Below are 27088 nucleotides of genomic sequence, written 5' to 3'. Positions count from 1 at the left end.
GCCTGCTTAAGATTATCAGTCTCTCTTCCCCACTCATTCTCGTTCTCTCTCTCTCTATATATATATATATATATATAGAGAGAGAGAGAGAGAGAGAGAACGCACTTTGAGCAAATGAAAGAAATAATAATAAACAGGTAAGATACAACTGAAATGCACTAGAAAGCTACTCAAATGGACTTGATATTTTTGAGGATGAGTTAGCTAGCATTCATACTAAATGTATCAAAAGATGTCCATTTCCTCCTTTCCCCTTCCCAGCTACTTCCCCTTCTCTGTTCAAAGGTATTATTTCTTCAGTTCATCCATTGGGGTCAGCATAGATGTTGTTACTCTGAGAAAAGGTTCTGATGTATATGTGATACATGGTTCTTTTTCTCTCTGAGAAATCCTCAAGCAGAACATCACCTATTTGGGCAATCAACCCATTTATACCCCTCCTCCACAAATAACCATAACATTCCATATAATGGAAGACTATTCAGTGATTTAAAAAGAACTGGGGTCGGGGGACGCCTAGGTGGCTCAGTCAGTTAAGAGTCCGACTTCAGCTCAGGTCATGATCTCACGGTCCGTGAGTTTGAGCCCCGCGTCAGGCTCTGTGCTGACAGCTCAGAGCCTGGAGCCTGCTTCAGATTCTGTGTCTCCCTCTCTTTCTGCCCCTCCCCCACTTGTGCATGAATACAGGCACTTGCACGCACACGTTCTCTCTCTCCCTCTCTCTCTCTCTCTCCCCCCTCCTCCTCTCAAAAATAAATGAACATAATGAATGAATGAATGAATGAATAAGAGTATGCAAATCTGTGCAGAAGAATTCCATATACTTTATGTAGACATACCTCTCAAGGAGGTAGAGTGACTTACTTCAAAGGGTGCAGTAGAGAAAGCAGCAAAGGAAGCAGAATGTAACTTTATGTGTGGAAACCTGGCAAACACTACCTGGGCCAGGTGACCAAGGTCAGTATCATCAGGGAGAAGCCATGTTAATGGTAGCACCCTGCATACGATGTGATATAATTGGTGATCACCTCCAAAACCAATAACCCCAGTTTAACCCTGGGAAAAACATCACACATATCCAGTTGAGGGACATTCTGCAGAACCCCTGAGCACCACTTGTTAAAATTGCCAAGGTCATCAAAAACAAGGAAAACCCAAGAAACTATCACAGACCAGAAGAGACTAAGGAGACATGACAAATAAGTATGTAGTGTCATGAATGGGGCCCTGGAATACTGGGGAAAGAAACTAGTGACATTCACATAAACTATGGAGTTTAGTTAATAGTAGTGCAAGATATTAACAATACAGTAAGGGGTATATGAGAGCTCTGTGTATGCTCTTTGCAACTTCTCAGTTTATTTAAAACTATTCCAAAATTAAAAGTTTATTTAAGGGTGCCTGGGTGGCTCAGTCGGTTGGGTAACTGACTTCAGCTCAGGTCATGATCTCGCAGTTTGTGGGTTCGAGCCCCATGTCGGGCTCTGTGATGACAGCTCAGAGCCTGGAGCCTGCTTCGGATTCTTTGTCTCCCTCTCTCTCTGCCCCTCCTCCACTCTTGCTCTGTCTCTGTCTCTCAAAAATAAATAAATGTTAAAAAAAAAAATAAAAAACTTTAAAAGAAAGGGGTATAGACAAAAAGTATTAGTCCAGGACTGATTGGATAGGAAAAAAAGAAAACCTTGTCTTTCACTGATCTATAAATCCTATGTTCTAGGACAAATTTGACTTTTGCCTCTAGTTTGAAATCCTCTATTATACTGAGATGATTTTGAACTCCTTTGCTACTTGCTCAAAGGTATTTTTCTCCTAAAATTCTGGAAGTCTGAAGTCACAACACTTTGTTCTTTGTTCTTTTATCCACCCCCATCATATTTTGCTGCAAACCTTGTCATTGTCAAGGCACAGCTGACTGGCTTTGTAAGTGATTTGTGATTTCTTTCTGTTCCTGGTATTCTGGTGTTATTTAGGTTCATTAAGGGGAACATTTGGGCTCGGCAGTTTGTCACTAAGGTTCAAGTACAACAACCACATCAACTACTAAGCCATCCAGACCTCAGCCGTGATGATACAGAAGTGTGGCTCTAGCAAGCATTACAGTTAGATGCTTAATGAAAATATCACATGTGATCACATATAAAATCTCATAAGTGATCTTCAAGCTGTTCAGTGTAGTTCAGAAAATGCCTACCTTTCCTATAAAATCTAGTAACTCCAATTTTTATGAATTCTGTAAAAGGGTAAAAAAAATGTGCATCCATTCCTGGGTATGTTAATACTCAAGTGACAATGCTTACTCGTTTTGCAAATAATATGAATAATGAATGTAAGAAATAATATGCTTTTTATAACCAGTTATAGACTTAAAATTATAATCAGCTTATCATTAGATGGTTAGGGCTTATTATTTAAGGAGAGGAACCAGGGAGGAGGTTTCCCCTAACTAGTAAATAAGACAGTGATTGCTTTGATAGTCTTCTAAATGGCTTTTTGATGTTTAATTGATACCTCTATTGAGATAGGTAAAGGCAAATTTGCAATTAAGGTTATATAATATTTGACTTATTTCACCACTGAAACGATCAATTTTTATCACTTTTTAGTGGATGTTCCTGGTGTCTTTTTTCCTCAGTGGAGTAGGGGTGGGATTGCAATATCAGTTTGAAAGCATGAAATGATTTCTTTAAATGGCATTCCCTTTACTGTTCCCAGACAATCGTTAGAGGAAATAAACCGTGCAAAGAAACCTCCATCAACGGCCTGCTGGAGGACTTCGACAACATCTCTGTGACTCGTTCCAACTCCCTAAGGAAAGAAAGCCCGCCCACCCCAGACCAGGGAGCCTCCAGCTACGGTCAAGGCCATAGGGAAGAAAATGGCTTCATCACCTTCTCGCAGTATTCCAGCGAGTCCGATACCACTGCTGACTACAGCACTGAGAAGTATCGAGAAAAGAGTCTCTATGGTGATGACCTGGATCCGTTTTATAAAGGCAGCCATGCCGCCAAGCAAAATGGGCATGTCACAAAGACCAAACACGGGGAAGCCTACTATTCTGAGATGAAGCCTTTGAAATCCGATATTGCCAGATTTCCTGTTGATTATCACACACACTTGGACTCACTGAGCAAACCAAGTGAATACAATGAGCTCAAGTGGGAGTACCAGAGAGCCTCAAGCAGTTCCCCTCTAGATTATCCATTCCAATTCACGCCTTCTAGAACTGCGGGGACCAGCGGGTGTTCCAAGGAGAGTCTGGTGTTCAGCGAAAGCGAGTGGGGACCCAGCCTAGATGACTATGATAGGAGGCCAAAGTCATCATACTTGAATCAGACCAGCCCTCAGCCCACCATGCGGCAAAGGTCCAGGTCAGGTTCGGGGCTCCAGGAACCAATGATGCCCTTCGGAGCAAGTGCATTTAAAACCCACCCCCAAGGACATTCGTACAACTCCTACACCTACCCTCGCCTGTCCGAGCCCACAATGTGCATTCCAAAGGTAATGTTATGTTCACTGCCTCCTTCCTTCTTATGTGCAGGCACCCCACAAAGGTGGTGCTAACATGACCTTCTCACAGAGATCTAATGTGATGCTTCACCTTTTAAGTGAGAGTCTATATCGAAACCCTACCTGATTTCTATCCACGAGCCCCAAGGGCAGAGGATGTAGGGCAAGGCACATTTATTCATTAAAATCCAAGTCTTTGGAGATCCCCTACAGGGTTTCTGATTAAAAGACAAAAAATTATTTATTTGAAAGATGTCCTGATATACTACTAATAAATAGTTTGCTCATATTGTACTGTCCTCTATTAAGGAGCATATGATCATAAACCATTAGATAGAGTAATTACAGTGGTTCCTATATTCTAACAAAGTTTACATGGATCTATAGAAAAGGAAAAAAATAATCAGGATTGCATGGTAAGTTTTTAATAAAGTTTATTTTAGAGTTAAATTTTAATTTAATAACCATTCTCACAGGTGTGAGGTGATATCTCATTGTGGTTTAGATTTTCTCTTATGATGAGTGATGTTTAGAACCTTTCTTTCCATGTACCTGTTGACCATCTGTATATCTTCTTTAGAAAAAAAGTGTATTCAGGTCCTTTGTCCATTTTTTGATTGGGTTATTTGGGATTTTTTTTTTGCTATTGAGTTGAATGACTTCGTTCTATATTTTTTAACCTCTTATCAGATACGTGATTTGCAGATATTTTCTCCCATTCCGTAGGTGCATTTTCATTTTGTTGATGTTTCCCTTTGCTGTGCAGAATCTTTTTATTTTGATGTAGTCCCACTTGTTTATTTTTACTTTTGTTGCCTTTTGGTGTCAAATACAAAAAATCATGCCAAAACCAATTTCAAGAAATTACCCCCTCTTTTTCTTCTAGGAGTTTTATGGTTTCAGGTCTTACATTCAAGTCTTTAATGCATTTTGAGTTGTTATGTATAGAGTAAGATAGGGACCCAGTTTCATTCTTTTACACGTGGCTGTCCAATTTTCCCAGCACCATTTATTGAAAACACTATCCTTTCTGCATTTGTATATTCTTGGCTCCTCTGCTGAAATTTGATGGACTGTATATTTGTGGGTTTATTTCTGGTCTCTGGTCTGTTCCTTTGAGCTATGAGTCTGCTTTTATGCCAATACCATACATTTTGATGTCTATAACTTTGTAATATAGTTTGAAATATCCAGCTTTGTTCTCCTTTCTCAGGACCGCTTTGGCTGTTTAGGGTCAAATGTGATTTGTGCATGTGTGCTGTAGTTGCACACTTACGGTAGGAAGCTGTTTGTGTCAAGGTCATAGAAAAAGCTTTGTCCAGAGACAATAACCATTCAGCCCTGGGGCCATATTTGGCCCACTGACCTGTTGGGTCCACAAAATAGTCATCTCCAGCTTCTGAAAAATCAAGATATTTCATTTAGTATCTTCAACTTCTGGGTTTCAGCCTTCTCTTTAAAAAAAAAAAATGGGATGGTCTGACATGCCTGGGCACAATTTTCACATAGCATTGGAAATGGAACCGGCTGGAAGCAAAGGCTGACCCATTAGAGGAGAGAGGCCCTTCTCAGTCCACTTCATTCATTTTTCTCATTAACCTAATCCTAGAGGCATTTGGGATTTAATATAACCCCCAACAGTGCCTGCCCACCCATTTCACAGGAGGAAAAACTGAGGTCCAGAGTGTCATGTGGCATACTTAAGGTTTCATAATTAGTTGGTTGCAAAACAAGGACAAAATCCAGGTCTGGTGTTTTTCCTAGTCCCATATTCTTCCCCTTATGAGGGCATACGTGATTTCAGGGGATTAACTGCATTTGCCACTAAAACCCATGAGGGGCCCCAGTGGCCGCCAGAAGTCTCAGCTAGGTAGAGGAGTAGGAAGAGGATGGAGGGAAGGGATAATTTGCTTCATTCCTTGCTGGGTCCTTCTTCCTGCAGACTTCCAATTATAAAGCAAAGCAGACCTACTCTGAAATCTGTTTTTGTTAAACCCAGAAACAGTGCAAGAAACAATGCAGAAAACTATTGTGGCTCAGAAAAGATATATCTGTAACAGAAATAATGAGGAAACTGTTGTGGCTCAGGAAAAAAAAAAAAGACAACATATTCACACTTGGGAACTTCTACCAAGAGTTTTTCAGCCCTTATAATCAAGGGCTCTGAAGGAGCAAGCTGCTGTTCCATGTCACATGGGACCCACGAGAAATTCACGGGCAGGTTTTGTGGGAGGGTAGGTGGTGGGAGGCATGTTAGTAATTAAAACGTTTACTTGATTAAAAATATAACATCTCTCTAAAAAGACTTCGGTGCCTGTGTCTTTAGAACTGTAGTCTTAAAAATCTACCAATCACATTTGGATTTCCTGCTGAGGGAAGAAATAGAGATCACGACTCAGATAATTTGGCTTTGCCTTATGGAAAGTCCTAGAGGCTGGTGGGTAATGTTCACATCTCAAATAATAAGAGAAAGGATCAAATTTGTGTGGGTTTCCAGATAGAGCAAATATGGGAGGAAAGTTGTGTGTATGTGAGAGAGAGAGAGAGAGAGACACCAGTTTTACATTTTGGCCTAAAGGAGGAAAAATACTAACATTAGCTCACAGAAATAACTCCTCCAGTGTTATCTGCCTACCTAATTTTCCTGTTGACATGACAGGAATCAAGGATGTTACAAATCTGTAGATATAGCATCTATCTCCCTACTTTTGAATGTTTTTGGCTGCCACAAGGCAGATGAAACCTTGGGGGATAATAAATAAAGCCAAAAAAAAACCCGTTCACACTACACAACTATAAAAACCGCTTGAGGGAGCCTGGGTGGCTCAGTTGGTTAAATATCTAACTTCGGCTCAGGTCATAATCTCACGGTTTGTGAGTCCGAGCCCCGCGTTGGGCTCTGTGCTGACAGCTCAGAGCCTGGAGCCTGCTTCAGATTCTGTATCTCTCCATCTCTCGGCCCCTCCCCTGCTCATGCTCTGTGTCTCTCTGTCTCTCAATAATAAATAAACGTTAAAAAAATTTAAAAAAAAGAAAAAAGCTTGATGTGGAGGGAGAATGCCCTCCACCCTCCCCTGCAGACAAGTCTGCTTTACAGGGAGGGAAACCGACTGAAGATATTGTCACCATGCCTCTGATTTTGCTCATTCCCAGGCTCTCCAGGGAGCAGGCAGCTGCCAGCTCACATGTATCGGTGCTGACCCAGCAATCCATTTCTTGCTCTGGCTCCAGCCTCTGAGAAGCCCCTGGTGTAATCACACTTCTGCCAGTTCACTAAGCACTTGCCGTGTGCCAGACACATGTGTTGCCTTGTTGAGCCTCACAGTCCCGGAAGACAGCAATTCTTGCCTGCTTTGTACATATGAGGAAACTGGGGCTCTGAGAGGCCTGGTAATAGCCAGGTCAGCTCATAGCCAAGCTGGGATCCAGCTGTCCGGGCTCGGCCCCTTTGCCAGACCTTGGATATATCCCCAGTGGCACAGGAATTCTGCAGGCACTAAGCCTTCAACCTGCCTCCTTCCAAGCTCCTTTGAATACCTTTAACAGTGAAGTCCTCTAGGGTTGTATGGTACTGTCCCACTCAGGAGCAGGGTTTCTCAGCCTCAACACTGTGGACATTCTGGGCCTGATAATTCTTTGTTGCAGGGGAGGAGCTGTCACTGTAGGATGATTAACAGCATCCCTGGCTTCTACCACTAAGTGCCAGTGGCATCTCTTCCTGTAACATCCAGAATATTTCCAGACACTGTCAAATGACCTCTGGGGCAGCAGGGAGGAAAATCAGTCCCAGCTGAGAACCACAGTTCAAGGCTAACTATTTGTCAAGTACCTTTTGGCATTCAAGGGTGTAGGTTCTGGAGGTAGACTGCCTGGATTTGAGTCCTGACATTACCACTTACAACTGGGTGAGTAAATTGCTTAACTCTACTTCCCTATCTATAAAATGGGAACAATCATGTTGTGTGAGGGTTATATAAGTTAATAATTGCGGCAGCCTGATTATGAATACACACATGTATCTGTATGTATAGCATACCAGATGGCGGCTGTGACATGAAGCCGAGGGTTACCTTATTCCAGGCACTGTGCCAAGCGTTTTGCAAGCATTACCCCCGTTGAGCCCTCATGACGATTCTGGAAGACTTCAGGATCATCTCCCTTTTACCCTGAGAAAGCTGAAAGACAGAGGCCAAGTCTTTATCGACTTCCCAAGGATATGAAGGTAAACAGCTGAGTCAGGATCGAAAATTAGGTCCATCTGACTCCAAAGTCGATATATTCCAGAACATTCCTGTTTCCACAGAAGAAAACTGAGGAGGAAAAAGATGGATATGAGGCCTCAGGGCTCAGATATGCCACAGTCAGCCCTCACCTTGCTGGTGAGAAATGGGTGATGAGTCACAGACGGATTTGGGGTACATGGGGACTGTCCTTTATTCTCTCTGTAGGGTAGGGTAGGGTGAAGTCCTCTGAGAAGCTCCTTAGTGTCACCCAGACTGATTTGTGGCCAAAAAACTGGGATCACTGGTCAAAAAGAGGCATTAAGAATAACGATCCCTGGGGCACCTGGGTGGCTCAGTTGGTTAAGCATCCAACTTTGGCTCAGGTCATGATCTTGCAGTTCGATTCATGTGTTCAAGCCCCATGTTGGGCTCTGTTCTGACAACTCCCAGCCTTGATCCTGGTTCAGATTCTGGTCTTCCTCTCTCTCTGCCCTACCCAGTGTGCATTCTCTCTCTCTCTCTCTCTCTCTCTCTCTCCCTCCCTCCCTCCCTCCCTCCCTCCCTCCCTCTCCCTCCCTCCCTCCCTCTCTCCCTCTCTCAAAAATGAATAAATGTTTTAAAAATTAAAAAAAAAAGTAACGATCCCTGAGACTCTCATATATACTCTACCTTGAGTGATGGTGTTATTCTCTTTTATGAATGACAGTCCAGATGTTCTCACCCATTACAAAAGACGTTTAAGAACACAAGTTCTAAAATCCGATTCTCTGGATTTAAGCACTTACTGGCTTTATGATCTTGTCTGTGCCTCAGTTCGCTCATCTGTAGAGTGTTTCCATACCTACTTTGAACTTCTTCTACAGATTAAAAAAGATCAGTAAATGTAAAGGAGTTATCACATGGCAGGCACTCAGTGTTAGCCCTTATTCCCTGGAATATTTTTGGTTGGAAGACATGTCCCCATATCTGCTAACACCAGCCATAGAAACATCCTCTCTGTGTAATCTGTTACATTTTTTTTTTTCAAAACATGGGAACAAGTTCCATGTGACTTTGCCCTCACAGACTCATAAGTACTGATGCCCTCACCTTAGAGATGCGGGTCACAGAAGGCCAGAGTAGCTATGTGCCTTCCTCAAGGCCCTGTGACTCCTGAGTGACGGAGCTAGCTGAAGGACCCCAATCCCGCCACCTTACCAATTGCTCTACTCTGTAGGATGGACATGAAATTCTCAGACTTCCCCATAGAGGCCAGATGTTAAGAGAGCAGAGTATTTAGCAGCATTTAAGCAAGAATCATCATATGTAACTACATCTCCAGTCATGATGGTTCTTGCCAGCCAACCTCTCCATGTTACCCCAAGCATCTGGTCTACACTGAGCAGCAAAATGACCAGTGCTGCAATCCAGGACATCCCAAACAGATGACATATTAAGGAGTTCTGAGTGGAGAGAGAGGGTGCAAGAAAACTGGCATGATTCCCCAGATCTGGGGTCACCACTGCAATGGTTTTTCACTGCTCAGCTGTTCCTTTGCTTTACCTGGAAGGAAAAAGCTGAACTAATGTGCTTCATCTTCCTGCATCAATAATTGAATGACTCACTGTTCTTTGTGACACACTAGTACACCGAGATTCTGCCAGGGTTCAGGAACAAAACTTCAGCTTCTTATCTGCTAAGGATTCCAGCTGAACACTTTCAGAGATCCTGTGGCAATGGGAATGCTGGTAAACTCTTATGAGCTGCAACAAAAATCAGATGTCAAGGGAAGAGAGGGAAGGAAAGAGAGGTGCTAATCGCTTAATATAACAATGGGTATTATTTTGATTTTTTTCTTTACATATGGGCTCTTATAGGGTGTTGATTCTGGCTCATAAAACATCCAAAAAGGTGATTCAGAGCATCTCAGACACCTGTCCCTTTGGCAGGAAGACTATAGGGGTTGTTTGTATATGAATGGACATATCTTCCCATGAATATTCCTATGGATCAAAGTAAATTATGAGTGAGATTGCCATTAGCAAATTAAAATGAAATTCATCTAACCTGGCAATATGTGTTCCGGCTGTCTTGGAGGCCCTGACATACTTGAACCATATTCTGCAGCAGGGAGCCAATCCCCAGAGGTGCAGACACCCCCTCCCCACCCCTGTAGCTGCAGGCAGTGGCCAGTCTCAGGTCTTAGTAATCTGCTCTTGAACAGAAAATGCATTCTTTGTGTCTGGAGGAGCAAGGGGGGCGGGGGCAGGGGGTGAGGGTTGAAGACACCAATTCAGAGGTGGAGGAAGAGCCTGAAATACCTGTATGCTTAAGCCTGCTGATCACAGATTTATTCACTTCCTTAACTAATCTTTCCCTACCTGTAGAGGTCATAAGCCACTTGTCCACGCTGTCTCAGTGTGCATTTGCCATATATTTTGTAAGGTAGGGTAAAGCATGACTCTTCCTCCTTCATGTCATAAGGGGTGTAAGTTGCCTACATGCCTAAATAGGAATCCAGTATCATGGCGTGGGAGATCTCCTTGCAAAACACATATGGTGCGTGGCTTCCTGCTACATGCAGTTTGGAAATCCAGCAAGTGTCTGACTATCCTGAAGGTAACCTACTTCCCAAGGCCCCTGCATCAAAACCTTAAGCAGACACCTTGATTCTTCAGGTTCCAAGTAGAACCTGCTCATGACCACTGCTCATTGGCGATGATAGCATATGCTTGCTTCTCTTACCAAAATTGAATGGCAGCTCATATTGTGTGCTGTGTCCCTTCGTCATCTAGGCAGGGCAAATATGAAATAGAGATATTTCATTTTGTAAATGGAAATAAGTAAATCGGAGGAAACTGACCATGGCTGGGCAATTGTCGAAGTCTTGCTTCAAGCAGGAGTTGTATTAGGGTGCAGTAACCTCCCCCCACCTGAGGCAGATGGGGAATAGCTCCCATCAGTGCCATTCCTGCTCGTATCAAGGAGAATTGGCATGGCAGAGAACAACCAGAGGGATACATGAGAGTAAATACATATTCAAGTCACAGGATTTAATGAATCCCTTTCCCCTAATTGCCAGCTTCTAACATGTCCCTGCAGAGAAAGCTAGTTACTGATTCTCCCTGGAATTCTTACGGGCAGTCACTCTCCTTTCCCAAAGCCGAGGCTGCTACTGCTACACTTCCCTTTGAGTCAAGGAAGGACAATTTCAGACGTCCTTTCCTTGTTCAGATGATAGAGGTCTGTGATTCACTTTTATCCCACATTTGATTTACGTAGAACAAACAACACCCAGTCTGGCTCTTTCATTTTTCAGAGGAGCAGTCTCTTTGCTTTATTGTACTCCGCAAAGGTGTATTGGAGCATCACACTCAGGCACTGGAACCAGCTGCCTCCCATCCCTTGTAGCTCTGTGGGAAGTGGAAAGAGACACTGTCCATCTTTCACTGAGCGTTCCGCAGTCCCCATTCTGCAGGCACAGACACACACACACACACACACGCCCAGTCCAGCACGACCTAGCCACAGCCTCCCTGTCACCAGTACAGAAGACCACGGTGAACATATAGATGCTGCCTCAGGACTTTTTTTCCCTTCTTTTCTTTCTCCCGCCCTCCCCCCACCAAACCTTTTTTTTTTTTTTTTTTTTTTCCCAGCCTTGGCATAAAATGGTCAAATGATGTTCTACTGCAGAATTCAATTTCACAGTTCAGTTAGGTCCTTGATTACACTGCCAAATTCAGATTAATGTGCATTTAACGAACATGGATCAGGGGAATTCTGGCTGACAGCCAGCTGTAATCGGAGCAATTGATAGCTGTGTGGAGTTTTATGCCCGTCCACCCCAGCGTACCACTGGTGAAATTGATTGATTAAATGAATTCATTGCTATAATTATTTATAATTTTGATACATCGCAAGCCTGTGTCTGACCCTATCCTTGGAGACGTTGTGCTCATTGTCGAAGGGTAGTCCCGCTGAGTTGTTAGCCCTGGATTATTTATGCCCGTATAATATAGCCTTTTGTTTGTTTTGTGCCCTTATGTTTTGATTCAGTTTGAATAGAGACATGAAAGGAAGGGCACAGTTCTTTAAGAATTAATTTGTGTGGTATACTTGAAGGCAACTAAAAAATGGAACCTAAACTACGAATGCATGTTATTGAGCATTTCAAAGAGGAAGCAAACCAAAACTGCGTATAAGTTCTTTTAGTGTTTTTAAAGAATCCCGTAGAGAGAATTCCTTTTCAGAACGTATTCGATTTTCAATGATAATTACTGGTCTCATAGCACTGCAGCTAAGCACTTTGGCAGGTTTGGTGATAATTTGCAAAACGGTCTAGTCTGCTCTTATTACATCTTGCCATTTGGAAGTCCCCCCCTTAAAAGTATGTGGACCATGGTCTCATTTCTATGAAGTTACTCTTTCACAAAATCCCAGGACCATTCTCTCAGGAGGGGTGGGAAGAAAGCCTTTCTGGTGTTGTTTTCCACCCCTGCTTCTAGTCCTGTGCCCTTGCAATGTCTTCAGAGGTGAACCACTTACATAGATGTTTTGGAAAGGTACATTGGATTTGCTTGTTAAATATCTGTACCTTTCGTTGGCCTGCTTCTACTGCATTGTGGTTTCACTAAATGATTAAAATCTATATCCATCTCAAGATACTACACTCTGAATGTACTTTTTTTTTCTAGAATATATATTTGTAGATCAGTTGTGAAAAAGATCACACAGGTCAAGCTTTACTCCTTTGAAAGCCTTGCTTACATGCACAAACGTGTGTGTCTGTGCAAAACAATATACATGAACAAATTCATCAGATTTTTTCACCCATTTCCAAATATAGGGTATCATGGGAAAGATTATTTAGAGTAAGACAATGAAATAATTAGAACAGTTTAAGGGCCATGTAAGAGGGCCACGAGGGCTTGTTACAGAAGAAAGCTCGGGCTTGCTTTCTTCTTAGCAAAAGAAAGGACATTACTGTAGGTGAACACAAAGTTCTGGTCTGGCCAACGCAATAATGAAAGTGATGAGTTCTGTACATAGATGATCAGCTCATTTTGCTGTGATGGTTATTTCTTTGCTGTGTATTTTGAGCTGATTTCTCTAAGCCAACACTTCAAAAAAAAAAAACAAAACAAACTTAATTTATCTTCACCTCCCTCACCACCCCAGGCATTATCATTCATCATTTTCTGGCCCTTGTATTTCTAGCATTCTGCTCCTGGCCTTCCAGACATCTGAGCCCCTGGTGAAACACTTTAACCATGCTTTTGCTCTGTAGTTGTCTTTCCACACCATGCCCACCTCTGCTCTGACCATGTCTACCTTTTTATCACTGAAGGGTATCTCTGACAACATATCAAAGGCCCAAGTTCTAAAGTGACATTATCTGAATTTGAATCCCACCTCTACTTTTTTTATTTTAATGTTTGTTTATTTTTGAAAGACAGAGAGAGAAGAGAGAGAGAGTAGGGGAGGGGCAGGGAGAGAGGGAGACACAGAATCCGAAGCAGGCTCCAGGCTCTGAGCTGTCGGCACAGAGCCCAACACAGGGCTTGAACTCACAAACCGCAAGATTGTGACCTGAGCCAACGTCAGACACTTAACCGACTAAGCCACCCAGGCGCCCCAACCAACTCTACTTCTAAATAGCTTTCAGACCTTTGCATAAGCTGCTTGAACTCACTGTGCTTCAGTCTCCTTATCTGTAAAATGGAACAATTATGGGGCCTATCTCATTGTGTAACTTGAGGTTTAAATGCATCTATGTATATAAAGTGTTTAAAACAGTCCCTGGCACATGGAAACCACTCAGCAAATGTCAATTATCATTATTAACATTTATATGTACCACTCCTACAGGGATAGACTTCTGAAAGAGCAGTTGGTTAATGGAAGGGGCCCTGCTTTGGCTCCCATTAACATGCCCCTGCATTCTTTCAAGGAGTGAGTGTCTCAGCCTTGATTACACAGAGCGGGGAGGTGACAAGTAATGGTAGAAATGTCAAGACAGGCAAGAATGCAGGCCTGTAGTGCCAATGTGCCTAGCGCCTGGGACATCTAGACATCCTCCCCCTCGGAGTGAAAGACTGACCTGAGCAGAATAAGAACTGGGTTGTGCAATCCTCTTGAGGGAATGGAGGGCCATTTGCCTTGGATGGCTAGTGGCGGGGGTTGGGGGGGTAGTTTTACCTCCCTGAGGCTCCATTTTATCCACAATAAAATGGGATAAATTTCCCCTTTCTTGACTCTCAGAGTGAAAAAGAATGAGGCTGGCACAAATAGGCCAGCAATACTATCATGGAACCCACAGTTGGGTGGGTTAATGACCCAACTGAAGGCTATAGGTCAGCAACATGGTGGCCCTGAGCCAGGACATTCACTTCTCCTTCCCAAAGTCAGCTGTTAGTCTGTCATCTTCTCCTTGAACCGATGGAAACCTGGAGGGAGGACCACATGTTCTCTCCCTGGAAGCAGTCAATTCTCCTTCTACAGATACACCTCGAATTTTGTTCAAAAATTGTTTCTTGTGAGAGTGGTTGCTCCTCACCCATCACTTTTTTTTTTTGAGTCTGTGCCTCTTACTGGCAGGCATGAAAAACAGTAGCACGGTTTTGTCTCAAAAACCTAATTTCAAAGATGTTTAGCTCCCAGTGAACAACTCAGCCTTCCCTCTCTGACTGGAAATGGTCCCATTCGTGTAGGCAGGCCTCCTTTTCTTTATGCCACACGTTGGCTGCTAAGAGTAGGCTCGGATAATGCTGTTGACAGTCGGTAAAGGAGAGAAGTGGCCTGATGTGGTACGGAGTGGTGTTTGCGATTCCTACTGGATTTTTATTTTTAATATATCTTCGGAGATCAGTTACACATGCTTGTGGGGAATGAATTCAATTTCGCTTAAAGTACAGGAGCCAGGCCTCCACGGAAGACACCGCGGGATGAGGCCATGTGATAGTTCCCAGGACATACTTTCAAAAATAAAAGTCATAGACCCCGCTTCCCCTCACATGCTGGCCTTGTAATTAGCCTGGGCCTGGCTAATCTCAAACTTAATTTAAGGGAAGAACCCAGTTGTTTAATTCACACTGACATTTTATTCCCCCTCCCCACATCACAGAAACAAACCAGTTTTCCCTGAGTATAGCACAAATTCAGCGTGATTTCAAATACAGCATCTTAATTATAATACAGTATTCAGTAGATTATAATTAAAACCATCTTTGCTGATTGTTTTGAGGATACATTATACATTAGTATAGGAATACATTTGCTACCAGTATATTATATTCAATAAGTGCTAGCTGGGCTTTTAAAAAAATATGTTACTATTTCTTTTCTCTTGCATTCCCACTATGCTAAGGACTTTCTATAATGATACCAGCATGTAGAGTATATTGGCCAGTCACTATTCAAATCCTTTGATGTGCGTTCAGTCCTTCAGAGCTCACAATGACCTAAAGAGGTAGTTACTATTGTTACAATTCCCATTTTACCGATGAGAAAACTGGAGTGCAGAAGTTTAAATAACTTGCCCCATGTCACACAATGTGTAAATGGCAGAAAACATTTTTGAACCCAGAGCCTGTTTTCTTAGACATTAGGTTGCTCTAGGTTTAGCCTCATCAAAACCCTGTGAGGGAGGTATTTATGATCCCCATTTTACAGATGAGAAAACTGAGGCTCAGAGAGGCTTAGTGATTTGACTAAAGCCATCAGAGTCAGAATTGAACCCTAAGTATGTCCCTCAAAAGCATGTGTTCTCTTGCTGAACAGCCAGGATGGGGCCCTGGCTTCAAAGTACCCTTGTTCCTGCTGGGTGGTGCAAGGCTGCCTGAATGGTGAACTCACCTGAGTAGATTCTGGTGTTTTCATGACTAGGAAAGACTTCACTGCTGGATGTGCACAGGCCAGCACTGTCATCTGGGAGCCAATGAACAGTGCAAAAGGAGTGAGAATGGTGCCATGGTAGGAATTTTAAGGAGCCAACTGTGTTCAACTCTTGCTGCCAGACTTCTGGAATAGGTGTGTGATGATGTGTGATGAGGCAGGAGCTTGGAACACCTGCTGTCTTCCAGGTGACCACCATATTGCCAGATCCAATGAGCAACATGCCCCATCCTACTTCAGTTCTCCATGGCATTTGACATGCTTCATTACTTCTTCCTTTTTGAAATGTTTTCGTACCTTGACTCAGGACCACCTAGTCCCTTACTTTCTCTCCTACATTTCTGGCTACTTCTTCTGTGCTCCTTTATGCAACATCTTCCTGCCTTTTCTGGTCTCTGAATGTTGGGGTCCTTGGATTTTCTCTTACACATGCAACATCATGGCTTTAATACCAACTAAACGCCAGTGATGCTCAGATGCATGTCTTAGCTTCATCTCTTTCCTGGACGCAAAGCATGTCTAAGTCACCTAAGCAACATCTCTGCGTAGATGCTTGATGGTTCTCCCAAACTTAACGCAGCCATGCTGGAATTCTTTGTTTCCCCCATGTAATAATTAGCTTTTGCCATGTAACAGATTATTCTAAAACTTAATGATATAAAACAATAATAAACATTTATTACTATTTATTACCTCACACCGTTTCTTTGGGTCACTTCTCTGTGACTTACTTACTAAGCTGGATGATTCTGGCCTTGAGAGTCTCATGAGGTTGCAGTCAAGATGTCAGCCAGGTCTAGTCATCTGAAAGCTTGACTGGGACCAGACGATCACTTCTAGGATGGCTCATATGGCTGTTGGTGGAAGACCTCAGTTTCTGACTCTTGGCAGGAGACCTTGCACTTGGACCTCTCTATTGAATCCCTCAAGACATGGCAGCAAGAGAAAACCAGGACAGGTATCCAAGAGAGAAGGCAGAGGAGCCACAATATCTTTTTTGGTCATGGAAGGCACTTGCTATCACTTCCACTATATTCTTTTGGCCAGACAGATGAGCCTGCTACAGTGTAGGAGGGGACTACCCCAACTACAATAGCCAATCTAATCTCAACTCACACGGACCACAATAAGCTAACACGCATTCCTGTTTCCTCTTTTGCCACAAAGGTCTTTTCTGCTCCAGCATGCAGATCAGGATCAATATTAAGCTCATGTTTCTCTTCTCAGCAACCTCCAATGGTTCCCATCTTACTCAGAGTGACAGCCAGCGCCCTTGCCATGGTGTACATGATCCCCTCCTAGCTGCTTTTCTGGCCATCTTTCCAAAAGGACTCCCCTGCACTCTAGACGAACCTCTGTGCTATTCCTCAAGCCTGTATTTTCTTAGAATTCTGTGTGTGCTCCTGGCCATCTTTCCAAAAGGACTCCCCTGCACTCTAGACGAACCTCTGTGCTATTCCTCAAGCCTGTATTTTCTTAGAATTCTGTGTGTGCTGTGCCCTCTCCCCAGACTACCCCTCCCCACATAGACATTGGGCCTATTTCTTCATGTCAGCCAGGTTACTGCTCAAATGGCACCACCTCAGAGAGGCCTTCCTTGGCCATTACATCCAAGATGGCATCTCATTAATCTCAAGCCCCTTGCTTTGTTTTATTTTCTTCATGTCTTTATTAATACTGGACTGCATACTGTATATTTATTGGTTTTCTTATTTATTACCTGTCTCCTCTAGAATATAAACCCCAAGAGGGCAGAAATACCATCCATTTTTATTATTGCTGGACCTTCCCATGGCACCTAAAGTGGTGCCTAGCACCTAACAGTTGCTCAAAGGTTAATCAGTGGGCTTCATGAATGTACTACATGGGAGCAATGAATTTATTTGGAAAGGTACTACCCAGTAGAACTTTCTGCAGTGGTGAAAATGTTGTATATCCATGCTGTCCAATGTGTGGCTATTGGATACTTAAAATGTATCTGAATACTGTAACTGAGGAACTGAATGTTTTATTTTAATTTTTTTGTTGATTTCAATTAAGTAGTTACATGTAGCCAGTATCCATATATTAGAGTAGATATAGATCCTTGAGATAGATGGGGGGTGGGGGCATATACGTGTCATTTCCTGTACATCCCAGTAGAGTGGTAGAGATTTCCTAGGGTGCTGTGTTAGTATAATCAAAAATCTTTTTGGAGAGCTTTCTGTGTACCCAGCACTGTGTTGTCATCAGAATATTATATATGAGTGCATTGAGCGATTAGTGCATTCTATCCTGGGCAAGGAGGTGAATGTGGCATGATGTGGTATATTCATGACCTCAGCCATTCCAGGGGTAGTCAAAGATCCTTCCTGATACCTCTCAGGGAGCAATTGCTGGCTGTACATCAAGTATCATATAAACCCCTCAATGACTTCCCCTACCCTTGTTCTGTCTTCCCTCCCTATATTCCTCTGTTGAGTTCCCTCAATCCATCCTTAATTACCAGAGTAAAGTGTTCTCTGCCAGAATCCTTTTGAAGGATGACCAAATTTCCTTTCACACACACAGCCCTGCAAATTTTGGCTGCTCTCAATTATATTTCTACATATTTGATGAGAGCATTGTACTTACCTTATGGTCCATACTGAAAAGCTGCTTGGCACAGGGAACAATATTTTTCCTTTTACATATATCTGCTAGGTTATATGTGTGGGTAGTACATCCCCCCTCCAGTAGATGGGTTCAAAAGCATGGACAAAGGCCTTCTATCCCTATCTCATTGAAGACTAACACCCGTTAATGACAAATGGGATCTTACATTCCCAAAAAAGAAAACAAGGCCTAAATACACATTGGATAAGGCACATTTTAACTAAAACTCTCCGTGTGGTTCAGATGAGGGGGGAGAAAGCCCTCTCCTAGGAGCAGTGGGTACAGTTGTTGCCCAGCCATATCCCTTCATCACCTATTGCTTCTGTCTGCCAACACTGCTTTCCTTTGTCTAAAGCAGTAGTTCTCAGCCAAGAACAATTTTACCCATATTCTGGGGATATTTGAAAACATCTCAAGAAATTTTTGCTGGTAATGACTGGCAGAAGAGACTGCTCCTGGCATCTAGTGGGTAAAGGCCAGGGATGCTGCTAAACATCCTGCAATATCCAGGGCAGTCGCCCACACAGTTATCTGGACCCCAAAATCAATAGTACCAAAATTGAGAAATTCTGGTTCTAAGAGCTTTCTCTACCCACTGGAGCCTACCCAGCCCAGAACATGGCAGGCCAGAAGTACCAGGAAACTAATATCCATGGAAGCAGATGTTAAACAGTGTTTTAAAGGGAGCTGGTGCATAAATATTCCAGCTCTCTGCCCCTCAGATGGGATAACTCCCAGGTACCTGCTTAATATAGTCTCTGAGGATGCAGGGTTACCTAGTGGAATTAGGTTCCCTGTTTCATTGGTAACTTGCTGTGCCTTTTAGGGTTCACTAGAGAAACAGAACCAGTAGGAGTGTGTGTGTGTGTGTGTGTGTGTGTGTGGGTGTGTGCGCGCGCGCGCGCACACGCACAGAAAATGAGTCCTCTGTGGATGACCTTAGTCTTTTCACTTAAAGCCTTCAACTGATTGGATGCAGCCCACCCACTTTATGGAGGGCAGTCTGCTTTGCTCAAAATCTACTCATTTAAATGTCAATGACATCTAAAAAATACCTTCACAGTAATATCTAGACTAGTTTTTGACTAAACAACCAGATGCTGTGGCCTAGCCAAGTTAACTCATAAAATTAACCATCATAGTCTATGACTCACCCTTTATTGGTTTTCCCCTTCCTTGTCTCACTTCATAACTCCTGGGATCACCTCTCACCATTTATATTCAAATCCAGGTCTCATGGTCTGCTTCTGGGGATTTTAGTAGGGAAAGGGGAAGAAAGAGGCTGGATGGGGGTAGAGGGTAGGGAAATGGTGGAAGCAGGGACAACCTGGGACCTCACAAGGTAAGTGTCACCCACGACCATGTTGTATAATGGCACTCTTCATTCAGGCCAACTGTGGGTTGGCTCACTGACTGCGGCATTCAGATCTAGCATGTGAATATTTTCCATCCGTGTCTGTCTTCCCAGGTGGATTACGATCGAGCACAGATGGTCCTCAGCCCTCCGCTGTCAGGGTCTGACACCTACCCCAGGGGGCCCGCCAAACTACCTCAAAGTCAAAGCAAAGCAGGCTACTCCTCAAGCAGCCACCAGTACCCATCTGGGTACCACAAAGCCACCCTCTACCACCACCCCTCCCTGCAGACCAGTTCACAGTACATCTCCACAGCTTCTTATCTGAGCTCTCTGAGTATCTCATCCAGTACCTACCCCCCACCCAGCTGGGGCTCCTCTTCAGACCAGCAGCCCTCCAGGGTGTCCCATGAACAGTTTCGGGCTGCTCTGCAGCTGGTGGTCAGCCCCGGAGACCCCAGAGAATACTTGGACAACTTTATCAAAATCGGAGAAGGGTCAACTGGCATTGTGTGCATCGCAACTGAGAAACACACAGGGAAACAAGTTGCAGTGAAGAAAATGGACCTCCGCAAGCAACAGAGACGAGAACTGCTCTTTAATGAGGTATGCGGTGTGTTCAGATCATTATTTCTCTCCTATGTAACATTTATTTCCCACGCAAAAATATTGCACATACAGTGTAGGACACTAGAAAGCAATGAAAATGTAAATACAAAAATAGTGCCCCCATAATCCTTCTGGTCTTTCTCTATGCATGTATGGCTGCTACATTTACAAAGTACTGATGTGGATCAGCCACTATGCTAAGCACTGATATGGCCTGATTTGCACAACAACCCTATGAGACCGACGTTATTGCTATAGCAACAAGGAAACCTGGACTCAGGTTAAGTGACTAGCCCAGGGTCATAGAGCAGGTCAATGATAGATCTGGGATTTGAATTCTAGCAGATTCCAAAGCCTCATGCTACACTGCCTATGTAGATGTATATATACATTTTACACATGGTGGTGATACCATGTATATACCCTTTATAGCCATTTTTTAAAAATCTCAATAAACAGGGACATCTGCGTGGCTCAGTTGGTTGTGTCTGACTTTGGCTCAGGTCATGATCTCATGGTTCATGAGTTCGAGCCCCATATCAGGCTCTGTGCTGGACAGCTCTGTCTCCATCTCTCAATCTCTCTCTCTCTCAAAAATAGACATTAAATTTTTTGTTAATTAAAGATTTAAAAAATAATCTCAATAAACAGAGGTCAGCTTAGTGACAGATTATCACTCTTTGGGAAATTTAAGATATGTTTTCCTAACTATAGTAGTAATGAATTCTTCCTGTGGAAAATACAGAAAATGTCCCATAATCTCACAACCAAGAAATAGCTACTTTAATATTTCAATATTTCTATATTTTTTCTCTTTAGAGAAAGTAATATAAAGTATTGACTTACAGAAAGTTTGTAACAATGAGGGCCCTCACTGATATAGTCTTATGTCATCCTTACCAGCACTGGATACTGTCATGTGATCTCTGTTAATCTGATAGAGATAAATAAATCTTCTTGCTTTAATTAACACTATTATTACTAGTGAGGCTGAATTTATCTTTATGTGTTAATAGGCCATTTTTATTTCTTCATTAAACCATATATCCTTTGCAGTCTTCAATTAGGGTGGTAGCATTTGTCTTATTGATAAGTAAGAACTATTGATATGTTAAGGAATTAACCTTTTTCTATGTGTTTGTTTCACATATTTTCCACTTCTTCATCCCCCTTTCACACTTGAGAGCTCTAAAATGCACAGAGGTGGAAAAACATGAGTTCCTGTGTCTAAGGACACAAAATGTTTTGTAATAATATTCATCGATTGATTTTATGAGAGCTTAGGGAAGAGAGATGAGCTTTTGTGGATGGAAAATTTAAGTCTTAAAGATAGCAAGTCAGGATTCCAATGTTAGATAATATGCCAGTCTCTAACAAAGGATATACCACCCATATCCCCTAACAGACATTATAAAAATACAATCACATGTGACTTTGGATCCCTCTTCTATGGAGGCTCATGTGAGGCCATCAGTGGCCTCCACATGTCTTCAGCCCCCATGGGTTCGTGTTTTCCTATGTTCCACATTTCATAGAGAACACCAGGTGGGTGGGCTTCAGTTTGTCACTTCCACGATACTGATTTCTGGAACTTATTTCCAAATCACAGTGCTAGAGCAGACAGAGCAATATAACATAGATAACTTTGTAATTTATTATTCAGCACTAATTCTGAAAATGTCACCAGAAGCAGCCGCAGGGCAGCAATTCTTGGATGCTCTCCCCAGGAAGCAAGTTCAAGTTAGCCTTTTATATGCCTGAGTCATGTTTGCTTTTACCCTCAAGACCTATCATTAGTATTCAGCCCAAACCTCTCTCACACTCAACCCAGATCTTCTCCCAAGATGTTAAGTTAGCCTCATGTGGCCCCACACCTACTGTTTACTTCATTCACTTGTGAGACCTACTTATCATTCACTCATTTATAATTTAGAGTTGGTGATGCTTTTGCCAGGTTAACCAATAGTTGAGTAGTCTGAAGGAGACTCTTAGAATCCTGTCCCCCCATTAATAGCCTCCCCCCAGAACAGTCAACAAAACTCCCTCTTATGAGTACAAACCTTGCCAGGGTTCTGCCTGTTTCACTCTTATTATCCCCAAACCCAGTGCCTGGGTGCTCTGCCATTTTCTCTGAATTTACTAACTTGATTCCTTTCTATTGCTACTAGCTGCCTTCAATGCTGTCTTTTTGTCTATAGTAGACTCCTGAATAAATCTCCCCCCAAATCAATATTTCTTAATCAATTGTACTCACAGCACAGATGTGGCCACAAGAGAACAGAAAGCCAAATTTCACCGTCACAAGTCAAAAAGCATCTTTCCATTTGCCCAGGTTGTGATAATGCGGGATTACCACCATGACAACGTGGTTGACATGTATAACAGCTACCTTGTTGGCGATGAGCTCTGGGTGGTCATGGAATTTCTAGAAGGCGGTGCCTTGACAGACATTGTCACTCATACCAGGTATGTCTCTTCATTATCCAGACAAAAAATTCCAAGTGCTTATTATCTACTCCAGGGTAAGTCTTCAATGGCTATCTCTATGAACTCTATAAATTGTGAGCCCTTGGAAGTCAGGGAATAGGGTGACCCTTTTTATTTATGTTCCCTAAGTGCCTATTGTAATATCATGTATGTAGTTCATTCATTCAATTAACATTCTATTCTCCTCGCACTCCAGAAATTCATTAATACCCAATGATTTAAAATCAGAAAGCTGCTGAGAATGGGCTTTGGTGCCAAATAATAGAATTTCCCATTCCTACATACTTTTTTTAAAAAACTTAATTTTATTATGAGTTGCCATGCTATTGCTATGTGTTCGTGCCACCAAGGGTACCTGGGTAAGGAGGAGGCAGGTGGGAAATTAGTCAGAGTTTTATGTCATAATAAGAAACCTACATAATAGAAATTCTTCAATTCTATTTTTAAATAGTCTTGCAAGTAACAATGGTTAATTGTCATTGTTACCTCTGCTCCTTGTTTCCCTGATGTATCAGTTGTGGTCATTTCATTAAGGGCTTATTGATCACCTTTGATGTGCCAAGCTGTTTCCTGAGTGCTGGGGATACAAAAATACAAAGAATTAAGGCTCAAAGATATTCCATCAAGGAAGTCACAGATTAGAAATAAATACATTATAATACCTGTGCAGAATTAGAAAGATGTATACAAGTAGCAAAGAAGAATACCTGAATATCTCTAACAGGGAGAGTAAAGAAAGATTCCCAATATAAGGTGATAACCAAGATGAGTTTTGAAAGATGCACAGGAGTTTCCTAGGAAGGCAAATGGGGGGGAAAGGGATTTGAGGCAGAGTGTGTGCTAAGACAGTGTTCCTCAAATTTTAATGTGCATGCAAAGTGCCTGTGGGTCTTAGTAAAATGCAGATCTCGATTCAATAGGAAGGGGCATGATACTGTCTTCTAACAAGCTCCCAGATGACACCAATTCTCCTCATTCATGGACTGCCTTGGGGAAGCAAGGGACTAAGGAACAGACCTATTTTTTTAAAAAAACACGTTACATTTGGGAAACTTAAATTTGTTCTTGGTAGTAAATAAAACTCCAAAGTATTAGGGTATGATTTTAAAGAAGGAGAGGCATTGAATGTTAGCTGACGGTGCCTAAATCATAAGTGAACCCAAATGAACAATAGGCGGGAAGCAAAATAGCAAGAAGGTATTGGGAGGCCCTGTGAGGGGTAGAATATGCTGCTGTTTCTCCACTAAAATCAGATGATGTGTCCATTGTTACCCCCTACAGCTCTGGGTCTGTAGTAGACTATGTAAAAACAAAAGAACATGAGGGAAGACACGGAACGTTTATCACCAACATTTCAGATGGCAGATCTCTGTTGGTATAGCCATTGGACACAACCACCCAAAAAATACATAAGATCATCTTAACTTGTAGAAAAAAAATATACTGAAGAAACCTAAGCATAAGGCAAATGTGACTTATGTCTAAATTAATAAGAATATGTCCAAAGGAGAGAACTTTTTTCTTGTCCTGGAGAGCTTCAGATAGCTATGCATGTCTCTCTAGAGCCCTCTCTTTGTCAAGGTGGGTTTTTTTTTTTGTTTTTTTGTTTTTTTGTTTTTTTTCAGTTTTTATTGTGTGTCGGTGGGATCCACTTAAGAGCTAGCCTCTCTGGAATCCATTATGTTCTCCTATTCTCTCCATCCAGTTTTGTCAATAATATTCCATTGAAAGTGGAGTAGCTCCAGAGAGCAGGGAGACGTTGTATGTCAAGGAACACTGAATATTTAGAACTTGAAATCCTTTTAATCCTGAATTTAGACATTAATCCTTAAATCAAAGAGTTTCCTATACAAGATATTCAATAAATGCTTCATTGAATGATTGACTGATTAGTTAAATATCTAACCCCTTGCTACTCAAAGTGTGGTCTGGAGAATCACAGCATAATATCACCTAGAGGCTTGTTAGAAATGCAGAATCTCAGGAATTTCCTATGCGTGCCAAAGTTTTGGCCCTACCTAGCATCTTGTTAAATTACATCCTACTGATTTCTCGAGAAGGCAAAAGGAAGTGCCAAGCACTTCATACATTAACTCATGTAACCTTTCAAACCACACACCTCTTCAAAACAGAGCCAAGTTTTGAGTTTGGAATTGACTACAGAACTGAGGCATCTTTATCCCAATTCAGGCTTCCTTCCTGCAAGACTAGGAAAGCACAATCTTTCTACAGTGGATCCTGTACGAAAATTTCAAAGCCACTGAATTCAGAATCAGCAGCATTTGTCACATATGCCAGTTAAAGGTGATTTTTCAGTCAGTGATGGGGGCTCAGATTTGATTAATTTTTGTTGTAGTTGACCTGTAAGTAATCTTTATGCCTGCTTCAAATAACTCGAATCCCATGGAATCCAAGAAGAATGAATTTTACTAGAGAAGGTGATTGTTGCTTTTGAATTATTTTTAAGGTATATTTGCGCTTATCCCTGCTGATGATGCTCTAGACCTCTGAGGGCTCTGCTGTGGGAAGATGGGAGAGTTGTCATCTGAAAACAATAAAGCGCAACAACCAGCCCACTCATACAAAACTGAGAACACAGAAGTTGTAGGTTTCCACTCTCCCAGACAAGACCATTTCTTCTTGCCTGCCTTTGTAACAGACCGATGCATTACTGGAAGAAGTCTCTTTGAAGAGAAGGGATACCCATCCACTTTATATGTTCAACATTCTCCCAGTTGGTCATCTCTTTGGATTTTACTTTGAATCCTAATTTTACTCAGGGTTTGCTGGCATCAACAAGACTGACACAAATTCAGGGTCATCCGTTTCCTTGTCCTGCTGAGCTAAGAGTTACTTGGGATTGGTTTTCAAGTCAGTCCTTAAATTTGGGCTCTGGTCAGTCACACCCTCTATCTCTCCTGACAGTGTTCTTTTTGTATGATGGTTTGTTTTAAGAGCTCTTTCCACATTTGCTATCTGGTCTAGGCCTCACGCTGTGTGTGACAGGAAGGAAGTTTTATACCCAGATGAGTTAGGCAGATACCTCCCTGCGTCATTTTGAGGGTACCAAGAAGCCCCTGCTATTCAAATAATTCTTCCCACTTAGGTTCCTCAGTGGCTGAAAAGCCATTCATATGAATTGCAATGTCAGCGTGATGCCATGGGGACAGTGGAAATGCATGGGTCTGAACTCAAAAACAAGTGGGGTTAGAATCATGGTCTGGTCAGTTTCTTAGCTGTGTGACACCTAAGGCAGGTTACTTGACCTCAATCTCCTCTGAAACCAGAACCTTTCTTCAGAAGGGTGCAGCGATGACATGTGGGAGCACATATCCAGTGCTGTGCTTGCCTTTCCCATACCCATGATCCATTTGTTCAAGTGTCATCCATTCACAGTTATTAGTAACTAACTAAGGCCAGTTTTCTTCTTGATGGAAGGACCTATAGCAACAGGAATCTCTAGCCCCTAGAGACAGGGCTAGTGCTAGGGCATCTTTGAGATCCAAAGACTGTGTTGTCTGAGTCCAGCCTTGAAGAGAACCATAGGTGTCCCCATTTCCAAGATAAGGAAAAAAAGAGACCCAAGGAAGTTAAAAGGGCTTGGTCAAGGTCACCTAACAGGCATACTTGAAACGTTGGCTGTATTCAGTACACTCTCTCTGTAGGACTCTGGAGGTTTGTACAATACCTAAGGAATTACCCATGAGAGTCTAAGGAAGTACATTTGCATTAATGACCCAAAAGCCAGCAGTAGGGGGGGTCTCTTTCCTTTGGCTTATATTTGGTCCCTGTCATCATCAGTGCCAAGCCTTAGGTTCTGGGAGTCACATTCTAAGATTTCTTTGTACTTGCCTGTAGATTTTCCAGACATGGGCTGGAGAGCATGGACTGGTACAATAGAACCAAGGGAACTGCCTCTCTTGATCATTTCAAAGATGTTCTTAAAACTGTCTTCACTCCTTAAATGTTATTTCCTTTCTAGAATGAATGAAGAACAGATAGCCACCGTCTGTCTGTCAGTTCTGAGAGCTCTTTCCTACCTTCACAATCAAGGAGTGATTCACAGGGACATAAAGAGTGACTCCATCCTCCTGACAAGTGATGGCCGGGTAAGATTTCATGTTTGGCCTCTACATGGTTTACCTTGTCACTTTGTCTGTCATGGGCATTCTCCTCCGAAGAATACTTTCTCATAATTCTAAGTTTCCTTGCTCACAAGTCACCCACTGCCCTTCCCAGAAGGCTCGCCAAAAGGAAATTACTATTCTCTGTGTCATTCTGTTAGTCAGAATTCTCTGTGATCTGAATTTGATGGATGACTTTCCCCTTTAACAATGAGTGTAGGAAGTAATAGAAACTATGAAAATTTCTTTTTCTTCTTTGTTCTTATTTTTGTTGG

The 27088-nt window shown here is 42.4% G+C and overlaps 1 protein-coding gene across 1 annotated transcript in view; it reads left to right on the top strand.

Annotated features, from left to right (window-relative positions):
* PAK5 (p21 (RAC1) activated kinase 5) overlaps nucleotides 1–27088 on the top strand; it is a 101388-nt gene that overhangs the window by 57460 nt on the left and 16840 nt on the right. Inside the window, exons 2-5 of the mRNA XM_042930165.1 lie at nucleotides 2713–3498; nucleotides 19708–20199; nucleotides 22535–22668; nucleotides 26672–26798. Coding sequence (XP_042786099.1) covers nucleotides 2713–3498; nucleotides 19708–20199; nucleotides 22535–22668; nucleotides 26672–26798 — 1539 coding nt within the window. The remainder of the gene's footprint in view (nucleotides 1–2712; nucleotides 3499–19707; nucleotides 20200–22534; nucleotides 22669–26671; nucleotides 26799–27088) is intronic.

The sequence above is a fragment of the Panthera leo genome, chromosome A3 (assembly GCF_018350215.1).
Source record: "Panthera leo isolate Ple1 chromosome A3, P.leo_Ple1_pat1.1, whole genome shotgun sequence".
In the NCBI taxonomy this organism is placed as follows: domain Eukaryota; kingdom Metazoa; phylum Chordata; class Mammalia; order Carnivora; family Felidae; genus Panthera; species Panthera leo.
Note: the sequence above shows the minus strand (reverse complement) of the source record. Positions and strands in the feature narration are given on the sequence as shown.